General features: G+C 49.7%; 1 protein-coding gene across 6 annotated transcripts in view; it reads right to left on the bottom strand.

Moving 5' to 3' along the window:
- The window catches only part of DPYSL3 (dihydropyrimidinase like 3), a 36,352-nt gene that overhangs the window by 2,853 nt on the left and 20,437 nt on the right, over positions 1–13,062 (bottom strand). For 4 of the 6 annotated variants that reach the window (XM_086851891.1, XM_086851890.1, XM_086851886.1 and 1 more), the window contains 9 exons: positions 11,282–11,370; positions 8,849–9,033; positions 7,675–7,839; positions 7,403–7,464; positions 6,937–7,017; positions 5,790–5,858; positions 3,294–3,414; positions 2,456–2,612; positions 230–371 (listed from right to left, as the gene is read on the bottom strand). In XM_086851891.1, coding sequence (XP_086708017.1) covers positions 230–371; positions 2,456–2,612; positions 3,294–3,414; positions 5,790–5,858; positions 6,937–7,017; positions 7,403–7,464; positions 7,675–7,839; positions 8,849–9,033; positions 11,282–11,301 — 1,002 coding nt within the window. In that variant the 5' untranslated portion in view covers positions 11,302–11,370. Of the gene's footprint in view, positions 1–229; positions 372–2,455; positions 2,613–3,293; positions 3,415–5,789; positions 5,859–6,936; positions 7,018–7,402; positions 7,465–7,674; positions 7,840–8,848; positions 9,034–11,281; positions 11,371–12,708; positions 12,827–13,062 lie in introns of all 6 variants that reach the window. The other 2 variants (XM_086851887.1, XM_086851888.1) reach the window with 1 other exon arrangement.

Genomic DNA, 13,062 nt, shown 5'->3' with positions numbered 1-13,062 from the left:
GCTTCTGAGGCTGATCTTAGTAACTGGTGCCAGACAGACTGGGGGCACAGTTACAGCTTCTGGATATTCATCCCAAGCCTGTGACAGCCACCTCTCCTGCTCCAGCTCGATTTGACTCTCAAAGTCAGAGAGGGAACAAGCTGGGTGCCCAGCTCTGTGGGGCAATAGCATGGGTATGTGAGATGGCAACCACCTCTGCCCACTCTGCCCCTTCCTTGGTGAGACTCACCACTGCCTTGTCCCAGATGACAGACATTCGTTCCTCTATGCCATTGGTTCCTTCTGGGATTGCTGTGAAGTTGTCTTTTCCAATGGCTTTCTGCGCGGTGCTGAAGGTACAGTGAGCACTTCCCGACACCTGCAGATCACCGCTGAAGAGGGGTGGAACAAACCCACTGTCAGTCATTTTGCAGTCAGACAGCAATATAGACATGAGGGATATGCATTTCCTCTGGCCACAGGCAGCCCCTGGCTCAGATTTTTTCCTCTGCACCCTCATTTCCACAGTCCCTCAGCCTGAAGACTTCCACCTGACCCAGCCCCTGGGGCAGCTGCATCACAAGGGGGCAAGAAACCTCTGCCACGCTGTGCAACCCACCTGAGCATGGACAGCATCCTGTACAAAAGAAAAGTCAACAGCTCAGCTCCTAGGGAACAGGGTGATCTTTGTGTCAGGCCAGATGTCCTTTCATAGTAGACCCCACTTCTGGCAGTTTGTCAAGTCTAATTGAAAGAGCCCTTCTGCCACACAGGGAGGGAGAGGCCTCTCTGCTCCAGGACTGTCCCCCAGTCCCACAAGCCAGCCTTGCATTGTGCACTGCCAGCTCTTGCATGCTGAGGGCTAGCATAGTCCTCCCCCACCCTATGAAAGCCTGCTGCAATGAGATACAGGGAGTTGGGACTGCCCAGAAGCAGCTCTCTGCAGGAAGCCCAGAAATGCTTCACTGAAGCCTCTTCACCCTCTGCCCAAAGGGGTAACTGGACAGATGAGATGCTCTGACCCATCGTGTTCCTAGGAAAGAGGAAGAGCCAGCAAGCTGCCCACAGACAAGGCAGGGTGAGGAGCTGTCCATGGCTCCCTGGAAGTCACCCAGCTGCTGCTCCATCCTCAGGTAACACTGGACAGGCAGCAATTGGAAAATCTGCTGCCAGGCAAAAAGATGCAGACCAAGGTAGGCCAGCTCCCAGCACTGCCTGCAGGAGGCAAGGGGCCTCAAGCACCTGGACACTGCAGACACAGTGATTCTCCTCAAGGCTGCAAATCTTCCCTAATCCACTGGTAATCTCCACCTTCCTCTGGTAATTTTTGCCATATGTCTGATGAACTGTACAGACAGAGGCCCAGAATGACAACACAACACACTTCCTGCTGGAGACAAACAAGCCATACAGCCCATCTGGAACCTCACAGTCTCTCCTCCTGCTGCAGCCTCACAGAAAATAGTATGGCAAAGGTGTCAGGACAGACACCTATGAGCTGCAGGGACCAAGAATTGCTTGTGTCCTCTTTGACATCTGGGGTAAACTGGAAGTGGAAGGTAAGGATTAGAAAACCAGTTCAGCAGCAGGGCTCGCATTTCCTTGCCCATTGTTAAGACCTGCACCTATATCATACATCCAGTATGCACTGAGGTATCTCTTGTTCATTGACCACAGCAAAATGCAGCATGAGCTGCATGCTCAGACCACAAAATGCACTGGCACTTCTCTTCCACCCAGACATTGCATCTCCACTCTGGCACAGGTTTAAACCCATAATGTGCTCTGCTGGAGACAGAGTTCATCTTGGTAGAGATGTTTCCAGAATTACCTCGAAGGACATTTCTACTTACAACCTCTCAGTGTCAGCCATCCCCAACTAACACACCAGGCAGCACGCGCACAGCGGGACGTACAAACACGGGCTGAGAGTGCAGTGCGATGCACACGTGGCACACAGACAGGGCCAGAAACGGGCAGTGTCCTCAGCTGCTGCCATCCCTGCCAGGTGTACAGGAGCTGCTCCTGAAGGTCTCCTGCATTCTGCAGGCTCTGCTACTGCTCACCTGTATTGGCGTGTGAATATATCTGCTTCATATTTAACTGGGGTACCCACCAGCCTGTGAAATCAGTAACGTTGGTGCAGCGTGCCAATCCAGGCAGCCATTCCCCACTTCTCCAGCTTGGTGAATCATTCCATTGAAAAGTCTGATTTACTTTGTCCTCATTTCTTTGTCTTCTTCAGGGCATTTAAAATGGTTCATGACCACTGGTATTTTTCTCATTAGCGATGTTAATCTTATGGTGTCCTCCCTCCACTCTTGAGGATAAACCAACACGGCTTGGAGTCAGAGCCATTTCACTGCTCGGTTCATTACATACCTACAGTGAAGTGGTTCAGGTAGGACTAACCTCTTTCTTCCCCATCCAGAGTCCACTTTCCCCTAGCAGTACCCTCAGCAGGGTTGTCACTCACCTGGCCAGGAGGGAGTTGATGTAGTCAGGAGTGGTTGGGTCTGGACTCAGTGGTGGAGAGATCACAAATGCCGCAGCCTTCGCCCAGTTCTTGCTCCAGTAGTGTGTTCCATCAGTCCCCAGACTAGCCGTGATGGGCTCACCAAACACCACAATACCTGGAGAAGGGCACAGAAAGAACAGTGCTTCAGTGGAGCCTGGTGGCATTCTCAGCTCCACAACACTACCAACAGCTTGCCATGTCCCAAGAATACACAGATCCATGCCATCATCAAAGGGTCCTCCTGCTGAAGGGCACAAATTCTCATGCATGTGAATCCCCTTCACACCTCCTGGGACAGGGGCACAGACCCTGCTGAACAGAGCAGTGCACATGCCCACACTCGTGGGGCATCCCTGTGCTCCAGCATCACTGACAAATGGAGCTCACAGCCGCCTGAAAAGGCACCCAGGCACCTCCAAGGGGCTAGTACTTCAAAGGGAGGCCAGAGCTATCTGCAGCAGCTCAACCAACGTGCATTGAACCAGTGTCCTCACTGAGCCCTTCACAGCTTCAGACAAAGTGTGATGTTTAAAGTGTTGCTCCTACCGGTGCCCCACGTACTGACGTTACCTGATTTGACAACAGGAGGTGACTCCATGTGGCCTACTGCAGTGTCACCTGCCCTTCACAAGTCAGGCAAACTCCTGAGCTAACTGCTCCCTAGCAGAAGGGGAAGCACTGGACAGCACTTGAAGCACAGTGCTGATCTTGGCAAAACCACGAGGACATGAGTACCACATAATCCCGCATCCTGGTGGCAGCAACAGGGCTGAGTGCAGCACCAGCTGCCACTCACCTTTTTTTCTGGCTTGTGAGATGAGGTCAGCAGCGCTTTTGCTCATCACTTTAGTCACGTAGAGAGGACAGTTGGTCTGGCTGGCAATAGTGATGGCCCGGAAGACAGCTTCTGCTTCCAGCTGGAAGAGAGGATGGCACACAGCTGCAGAGGAGCACTAGCTGGGCAAGGAGGAGCCCCTGTTACTCTCAGCACACCACTAATTGCTGCAGACACCCTGTGCCCTTGCTTTTACCATTGACTCCCCCAGGGCAGTTTAATCAGGGAGATCTGAGGAGGGAAGCTTCCCTCTGCCCAGGGCCTAGCCCAAAGGCAGGCCACAGTAACACAATGCCTGGCACAGGAGCACTGCCTGAACCCTGCTCGGGGACCAGCAGAGCTGCGTCTGCTGTTTTTTCCACTGCCTGGTTCCATCTCTCCCGACAGCCCAAGGAGCCGAGGGACTGCTGCCCAGCACAGCTTGCACATTGATGGCCAGGCAGCAGGAAGGTCCACCCTTTTGTAGCACTGCCCTGCTCCAGGCTGTCCCATAGCTGCAGCAGGTTTAACCAGATGTCCCTGCCACGGGAGTGCAGATGCAGAGGGGTGCACACTGGCAGGCTGCTTGTCATTGAGGCCTGGCCATTCTGCAGTGCAGCTGCTGATTGCCCCAGCCTGCTGACAGCTGCCCCATCTCACTGTTCTGCTATTAGTGGAGGGTAGATTTCCACCAGGAGGGATATCTTTGGACTATTACATCAGCCTATGCTCAGTCTGAGTTTATCCCCAGAGTTCTCCAAGTGTTTGCTCTACAGTTTGGCTTCAAGTGTTGGCTTGAGAAAGTTCAAAACAGAAGCCTTAAAAAGACACAATTATCCAGCCCCCAGGGCAATACCTGGGACCATGCCAGCCGAAATGTCCCAGGGCAAAGAAGCAGAGCACTGCATCCAGACACACATACACTCCTACGCCTCTCAGACTTCTGCAGATCTATTTGCTGTACAGTGAAAAGAGGTTTTTCTCTTCTTAAAGACTCTTTAAATAGAAATTAAGTAAGAAGCCATTTTTCATCACCATACTTATGGGCTGTTGTAGTTGATGGGGTTTAACATGTGGACAGGAGCAAACAGCCACCACAGCACACCCTTCAAAGCAGGTTACAATCTGGAGCAGCATCATCCTGCCCTACCAAGTCACCATCACCACCTGATGGAAGAATGTGTCTTTAACCCCCACCGAGGTCCCTCCAGGACAGAGAAGACCCACAGAGCCACAGACCACTCTCTTAATGCTTTGCCATCTGCCTGTGGGCTTTATGGGGAAGCAGGGTCATTTGTGCTCCACCTAACAATTTCCCAGGTAGATTATATTCTGGAAGAAGGACACTGTTTTCAAAGGCAATGAGATCTGGATTTGTCTGAAGGTAGTATCTACAGGCCCTGTACTGTTTTCACTTGCCTTACACTTTAATGGCATTTCAAGATCAAACACTTAACAATGTTTTATTGGCTTTGGATGAGATCTGCACTGCTTACAGTAACAGGACAGTTCTCAAATCTGGGCACAACCACAGCATCCCGTAATTGCACCTTAGCTTGCCAACTAGTGGCAACAGGTTACAGTCTTAAAAATAAGAGGGACTGAGCCACTGTGTTTGACACTGAGACTCTTCTTTGTACAGGAAAATGCTTTACACTTTGTATTTCAAAGAGAGTAAGTACTGTTACTACACTAGGCCATTTATGTTGTTACTAGCTCTAATACAGCCAACTTTCTACATTTTTCATTTAAGCCAACTGGTTTTATTTCAGTATTTAAAATATTTTAAAATATTAAAGTATTTAAAATATTTAAAATATTTCATATTTTAAATCCGTCCCTGTGCTTCCCTGCTCAACTTTGCTATTGTACCAAATTCCTATGTACCAAATTCTTCTTTCATATGCTGTGGGAAATCAAAGCACCTCTCAGCAGGGAGTTATGTGAAGGAAACCTATCTAAAATTAGACTCAACTCATATTAATGGACCAAACAGAAAAATCCCTGCAAGCTAAAATTAGAAGTAATCTCATTAGTGTTCTGACAATGATTTGTAACCAGGGAATTCCCCTTCTCTTTCCCTCCCATTCCTTCTACCAATGGCTTTGCCCATCTGATTCTGAAACACACTTTAGAGACTAAGCAGATACAAAGCAGAAAGAGGCTGGAATCTGTCAGCACTTAGATGTGAACAGTGAATTCTCAGAGAAACTAAAACTCATCATTGGATTCTTCTTAGGCTTCTCACATGTGTGGAGTCACCTATGTAAGACAAATACCCCCAATGCAGCCACAAAGACTGCTACAGCCATACAGACTGTATGATTCTTCTTTGTGAGACTCAGAACAAGGGCTTCTGTCTCTGCTGGGCAACTCCCCTGCCCTGATGCTTGCCTGGCCCCACTAAACACACTGAGCCCTACTGTGACTAGGAAAACTCTTCAGAGAAGAAAGGCTGAACTGTCCTCTGTATCTTACCTCCTCAGGTCTGCTCAGCACGTGGCCTTCAGGGCCTGTTATTCCCATCTCCAACATCCTGGCTTGTTCCTAGGGCATCAAAAGGACAGAGGGATATTACAGGACTGAATCTATCAACCAAAAAAGCAGATCCCTTCTGTGTCAAGCCCTTCCCTCAGGACCAACAACACCCTATGCCCTGTAGGACCATCAGGAATGGTGAGAGGCTGCTGTACCCTCAGGGGATTTGAAAGAGAAAAAGGGAACATGGGGAAATGGGAGGGCAGGCACTGACTTAAACTTCTTCGATGAAACAAGCACAATGTGGAGACAAAAAAGGGCTGTAAAACTCCCCATCCTCTCTATTTCCCAGGTCTGTGAAGTGCTACCAATTAGTAATTCTGGGACATTTTATTATTAGGCAGGTGCTAAAACAGAGATAAGCTCTGGCCAATACAATTCCCCTGACCACTCGGTTTTCATGTGAAAGAGCCATCCAACTGTGCAGAGCAGCTCTAACAAGTCCAAACACAAAATGATTCATGTGGTCTGAAAGATGCTCAAAGAATGACCTCTTGGTCCATGCTCTTTCAATTCCCAAGAACAAGAGAGAGAAAAAACCAAATAGTTGCAAAACTTATCTGAACAACATCTTCTACGTTTTAATGAAAATCAAAACATTTGGACCTTCTGTCATCCAGCACCAATTACAACACAGGAGGCCAATACACACTAACCACCTGGTCACTAAACCACATCCCTCAGAACATCTGCCTTGTGAATCCAGCTTCATTAGCTACCTGTTTGCTTACAGGGAGAAAATTTCTCTTGCCAAGGCACTTCTCAATGGACTTTACCTCTCCTGGCTTGTTATGTGCAAGGCAAAGGTCTCTGCCTCTCCACACTGAAGACAGCTGCAGCTGGAGCAAACATATCATACTTGATGGACACTCACTTCCATTTAGGTAATTGCTAATGCACTGTTTCTGATTCGCTTATGCACAATGTATTCACAACAAAAAATCTTGCTAATGTTGATATTGCTGCTGAGCAGCAAAGATATCACCATACATAAGATGTCCAGCTTCAGAGCCATTTTGCTAATGCCCCACACCAAATCTGCCTGATACAGATTTTCAGTTCTTGCATGTCAGAAGTAGTTAGTTACCTGTGCAATTATATCCCCGTTTTCTGCGTGAACTTGAGCTATGGCACCCAACTCTGCCAGGCAGCTGAATATCTCATAGAGCTAAGAGACAAGAAGAAATGATTACTAAGCAGGCTGCCCATGGCCCTTCCACCCATGGCCCTGGCAGCAGCAGGACCCACTGTAGCGATGCTAGACAGAGCTCTGGCCGTGCAGGGACCAGCTCTCTGAAGGATGCAGTTGCCAGCAGATGCTCCTGGTGATCTCCACACTAGAGCTATGCCTCTGCCTGCAGAACAGGAGCCCAGCCAGCCCAGAGCACAGCCTGGAGCAGCCCTGCACAGGCAGCCAGGGTAGAGGACAGGAGCAGCAAGGCCTGGCCAGGGGCAGCAGCCACCAGCCTTATGACCTGCCCCATGCCCACCACGGCTGTCACCCCCCACTGCTCCTTGAATCAACACAACCATGGCGGTGCAGGGGGTCTCACCTCAGTGTTTGACATCTGGTACAAATCCTTGTAGGCCATGTACACCATGAAGGAGTTAATGCCTGGGGCAGGGCAGAGAGGAGAGAGAGGTGAGCTGGGTAGGTCAGGCTGCCTGCTCTGGCCACCCTCCCCACCAGCTGCCCTGTAGGGCACATCTCCCACCGGCAGCTGTGCAAGACCCCACAGGCACCCAACAGTGCAGCCACCCCTTGCCCTCCCTGGCAAGGGGACAGGGCTGGCCAAGGCCAGTCAGGAAGCAGCAGGCAACGAACCTTTCTCGTGGACCATGGTGTGCAGCTCCTGCCTGACGTGGTCACTCCAGCGTGGGATGTCCACATGCAGTGCATAGTCGCAGCAGGCCTTGCCATCGGCCCACTCCCGCCACCGCTCCAGCGCCTCGGCCAGGCTGGACTCCGGCTCTGGCACCACGTGCTCCACTGCAGGGGCACAGCAGAGGAAGGGTTGGGCAAGGGCTTCCTAGGTGGGCCATTCCACCGTGGCCTGGCAGCTCCACCACCCCAGGCTGGTCTCTTCAATAGCTTCAGGGCAGCTCCCAAGAGTATTCTGTCACCTTCACAACATGCCTTGGATCCTCAAGTGCATTTATTGGCAAGGAATTGCACAGAGCCTTTGCTTAATGGCCTCTGGCACAGGACCAGGGGTTTTCACATGCTTCTGCTTAGAAACTGGCTAGAAGCTGAAGAACCTTGTCTTTCCCCATCCCCACTCCACCCCATTAGCACACAGCCTCCTCCCACACTGCAACACTAATGCACCTTTTATTGCCCAGCATGGAATCTCGATACCTTGCCACATACCATTTCACAAAGCATATTTTTTTTGGCACAGAGGAAGGAAAAACGGTGTGGGGAGGACAAGGAACTCAGCCCTTTACTGAAATGATCAACACTTGCTCCTGCATCCCAAGAAACCCTGCAGCGCACACAGCTGTAACCACTACACAGGACAACACCTGGATCTCAAACCAGTGCACAGCCATAGCACCCTCCAGGGAAGGACCTTAGAATTCCTTTTTGTTAGTGCTGTTTATTTTTGAGCAGTGTGGGATGCCAACACACTGCTCTGTTCCTCTGCTCAGAGACACCTGAGCATCATGCTGCCCTACTGTTATTTAACAGAGAAGTTATGTCATTGTTCCTTTCTGAGGGTCCCAGGGGCAACAGCGGATGCAGACAATCACTGCAGAACACAGGATCTCCAAGGGCAAGCGGTCCTATGCACATCTCCTGTCCTATCACTTCATCATTACTAAGGATCCAAAGAGTCATCCCTAGACTGCACTGACAGAGATCACAGAAAATATGAACACTGTCATGGACTTTGAAAACACAGAAGACAGGGAAAAGCACAGAAAAAAGAAAAAACTGGGTGATCTTACAGGAGCACTGAGTGGTGTCATGCACAGGCCATGCCTGCTGCACTTACTAATCATGGTGGTTCCACCAGCCAGAGCTGCTTTTGTTCCTTGGAAGAAATCATCCACAGAGGTCATTCCCTTGTATGACATCTGCAGGCGAGTGTGGACATCAATTCCTCCGGGGATCACCATCTTCCCATTGGCTTCTATGGTTTTGACCCCTCCAGGAACAATCAGATTGTCTCCGATCTGCCTGATGAGATCACACCAAGATACTCACACAAAGGAAAACTGGGCACAACATAACCCCTGAACAGCTCAGCCAGAGACTGCCAAGGCAGCTCCCTGCCAGCAGGAACACCCCACTTTGTCCTGCTCCCAGACCCAGGTTTGCCAGAGCAAAATCATTCCACTCTGCAGCAACATGCAGGATTGTTTGGCTTGCTTACACCTACATTGTGCTTAGTCCAGGGGTGACTGCCATCTGTCCAGCTGCTCTGCAGATGAGCACCTGCTGCCTGGGGCAGGCACTGCAGGCAGGCACTGGGTTGGGGTAGCTGGGGAGTATGGTCTGATGGCAATCTCTGCAGTGTGTGCTGAGAACCTGCCTAGGACACCTCACACCATACAGGCTCACAAAACAGGCTCTGGCATGCATTTCCAGCATAGCACCCAGGGTGCATGCTAACAAAACCCAGCACCAGCCCTGCTTCCAAGTGAGCTATGCCCCTAATCTCTCCTGTCTCCCATCCTTCTGCCCAGCCTTAAGTAAGGCTCAAGTCTGAGCTTACTTACAGAGAAAGATGATTTCCACTGTAATGCCACAGCTGCTAGGGCAGCTCAGGACTTACCAGGGACTTGCAATGCTGCTGGGAAACAGCTCAGCAAGTGCCCAGCCTGACTGGCTGTAGCCTGCTGTGCTCATGGCACAAGCTGCAAGCTCTGGGCTCACTGTCCTCCCAAGAAGTGCACAGTTCCCTCCTTTCACCTCGTCTCTTCTGTGACCCTGAAGGACAGGGTCCTGAAGCTTTGTTATCAGCAGGACCTCACTGTAGTGAAGGCAGCCAAAATCACAAGTACCTAGAAATGTCTTCCGAAAACAGGAAATCTAGAGAGCTCCAGCATAAATCCACTAGTAACCTAATACACAATTATAGTGCTCTGCAGCCTGTCCTGTTTGAGCCCATCTTGACATATCCAGACATCCTGCTGGCCAAGTCACCTGAACCTCAGTATTCCCCTTCTCAGCCCCTGTCCCCTCAACCCCTTTATGTGTCCATATGTTCAACCCAGCCTTCAAATCTCTTCCTTCAGAAATCCTACTTTCATCAAGCCTTTCTCAGTGCTCCTTGATAAATCAAGATTAAAGATAAGTTGGTTTTAGTGGAAAATTTCTAATTTTCTTGGCACACTAGGGAGGTAAAAATGAGAAACAAATTCCATTTTTGCATTTCATTCAAGCTGAGTCACTTAGCAGACTTTTTTTTCCCCTAATGTAACAAAAATTCTGTGGACAGAACTGCTCACTTTACTGTCCTCACAGCAATAAACCAGCAGCTCTTCTCACTGCTTTTATGGAGATGAATTAAAGGTTTTTAAATGCTCACTGAATTCTTTGCAGAATTCACTTGTGAGAGCATTTTGCTTCCAAGGCAGTGAAATTCTTTGGCCTCAAGACTGCAGATGAGGCTCAGTGATTTGCCCAAGGATACACGGAAAACATGCGTCACAGCAACACCTGAAGCTGGCTTTGATCCCAAGCACTTGTCAAGCACAAATGGTCCTGTCCACCAGATAAAAATACATTCACACTTCTTGAAGTATTTATCTGCTGCTGGATTTTTAACATATACCACCCTGGGAAGGCTAGATATTTAACTCTTACCATAGAGCACACGGTGCCTTTTCAAGTCTCTGGGCTATAAACTGTCATGGTTCCTTCACTTCACGCAGTGTGGAGCTAGCTCCAGCACAATACCTTTGCCAAGTTTGAATGGCAGCCTTTAAACAATGGAGGCATTCCTGCAGCTCTGAGACATATACAGAGAAGCTGGGGGAACCCAGAGGTTTCCCTGCAATTCCTGGAAATCTCAAGGATGCAGATGACTTGCAGCACAGCACTGTCCTTGTTAGTGCTAACAAACGGAATCCTGTGTGGGGTCATTCATGCTAATACAGTTAACACAGGGCAAAACAAAAGTCAAAGATAAACCTTGTTCCTGGTGCAATTAGACACAACTTTGCTGTGCTATGGACACAGTATCACAATCCCACAAGCCTTACTGCAATTCAGTCACTGGAGTTCCTCTGAAAACACATCAGACAATGTTTGTGCTTACACACATTGTAGAAAGTTGAGCCTCTCAACAGAGAGGGTTAACAAGTTACCAAGTTTTACTGCCTGGCAAGTTGGGCACAGAGCACATCCACAAAAAGCCAGTAACTACCCAAACTGAAGCTGGTTTGGGGGGAGATGGAGATAATAGAAATCCCGTACTTACTTTATGAGGCCATCCTCCATGTAAATGTCAGCATAGAACGACTGGTCATCATTGACTATTCGCCCTCCTTTAATAAGGAGACGATCACTCTGAAAAGGGAAGAGCACAGCAGCTGTCAGTAGCACGTAATACACATGCTTCATTCACTTTTGACTGAGAGGGTGGTTAGATACTGGCACAGGTTGCCCAGGGAGGTTCCAGATGCCCCAGCCCCATCAGTATTCAAAGCCAGGTTGGTTAAGCCCTTGAGCAACCTGGTCCAGTGGGAGGTGTCCCATTAGAGGGGGTTGGGACTACATGATTACTAAGGTCCATTCCAATCCCTTAATATATTAGGATTTTAGAATTCTCAGCACTCTGTACAGATGCTCTCCCACTGCTCACCTCAACCGTTGATGCTGCAGAAAGGTCACTGGACCTGTGCTAACACTCCAAACAACAGTACAAGAGCAAGGATTGAAAATGTCATATTACTAAAGCTGTTTCTAAGTGGGATAGGGGGCTGCTAGAAACACCAGCGAGGCAGACTGAGCACAAGGGAGAGTCACAAGAGACATAGCAAATATGCTTCCATAAAATATAGAGAGAAGTCAAAACCTTCTAAGCCAGGGCATTATGCACATACCTCTGCAGGCAGTATGAGCCATGCACCAGCATTTAGAGCAAATTTGTACTAAAGGCATGTCTTTAAATCTTGTCCAGATACCATGTAAAGTTACATTAAAGAAGACAAGTTACTCTCTCCTCTGTTACCACCTTGCAAAGACCACCAACAGGACAGGCAACCACCTGGTAATCTGTCACTCTTCTGCTGTGCTTGGGGTAATGCTTCTGAGGCATTTCACAGGTCTATACAAAACCAGGAGGCACTGGACTGCACTCCAGTCTCATGATTTACCACCTCTCCTGTTCTTCTTTCTATTAACCGAAGTGGCCAGCAGCCTTCTCCAAAGGAGCACAGCCAGACAACAGAGGAAAACCCCAGCCAGAATTGTGCTTATGCTCTTCCTGCACTCACACTTTTGGGCCAGGCAACTCAGCATGCACTGATGGGAGAGGATGGGCACTGTCCTGTGGGGAACAGACCCTGTCCAGAGGAACTGGGAAGGCTGAGGTCCTGCTCTTCTACCTGCCACCACCTGCACAAGTCCACACAAGCAGCTGCAGGCAGTACGGGGGCAAACCAACTGATCTCATATATGCCTGCTATGGATTCAGGTGACATAGGCTGTGCCAGAATGCTGTCTACCTGACTGCTTAAAACACCTCCAACAACTCTTCAGCTCTTGATCACACCTTACATTCCTCTCTGTAACCCCTGCTGCCTACAACCCAGGTTTTGACATGTATATATACTCCCCTTCCACAGTCTGAGCCTGGGCAAGGGCCGACCAGAGCCTTCAGCAGGATTCACGTGCCAGCCTCACCCTGTCACGCTCTTGCATGGTTAAATGCTCTGCAGGGAAATGGGTTTGCTCTCCACCCGCCATCCTTGGGGCAATTTTTGAAGTATCACCACTGTGGTGGGAATTTGCGGCTTCCTTTCTGTCAATAGAAGGATGCAAAGAATACTCCTGCAATCCGGCAGCAGGCAAAGCCCCGAGTCCCGCGTGCGTTTTTACAGCAACCTCATCCACACGCAGCCGAGACAAAGGAACTGGGTGGGGAAAGGAGGGGAATGCCGGCGCTCAGCCCCGCTGCAGCCCGGGGCGGAACAGCCGCGGGCTCCCCGCACTGCCCCGGCAAGGACCGCTCCCGGCTCCGCCGACAGCCGGCCCCGA

The sequence above is a fragment of the Cyanistes caeruleus genome, chromosome 15 (assembly GCF_971803275.1).
Source record: "Cyanistes caeruleus chromosome 15, bCyaCae1.hap1.1, whole genome shotgun sequence".
Classification (NCBI taxonomy): Eukaryota; Metazoa; Chordata; class Aves; order Passeriformes; family Paridae; genus Cyanistes; species Cyanistes caeruleus.
Note: the sequence above shows the minus strand (reverse complement) of the source record. Positions and strands in the feature narration are given on the sequence as shown.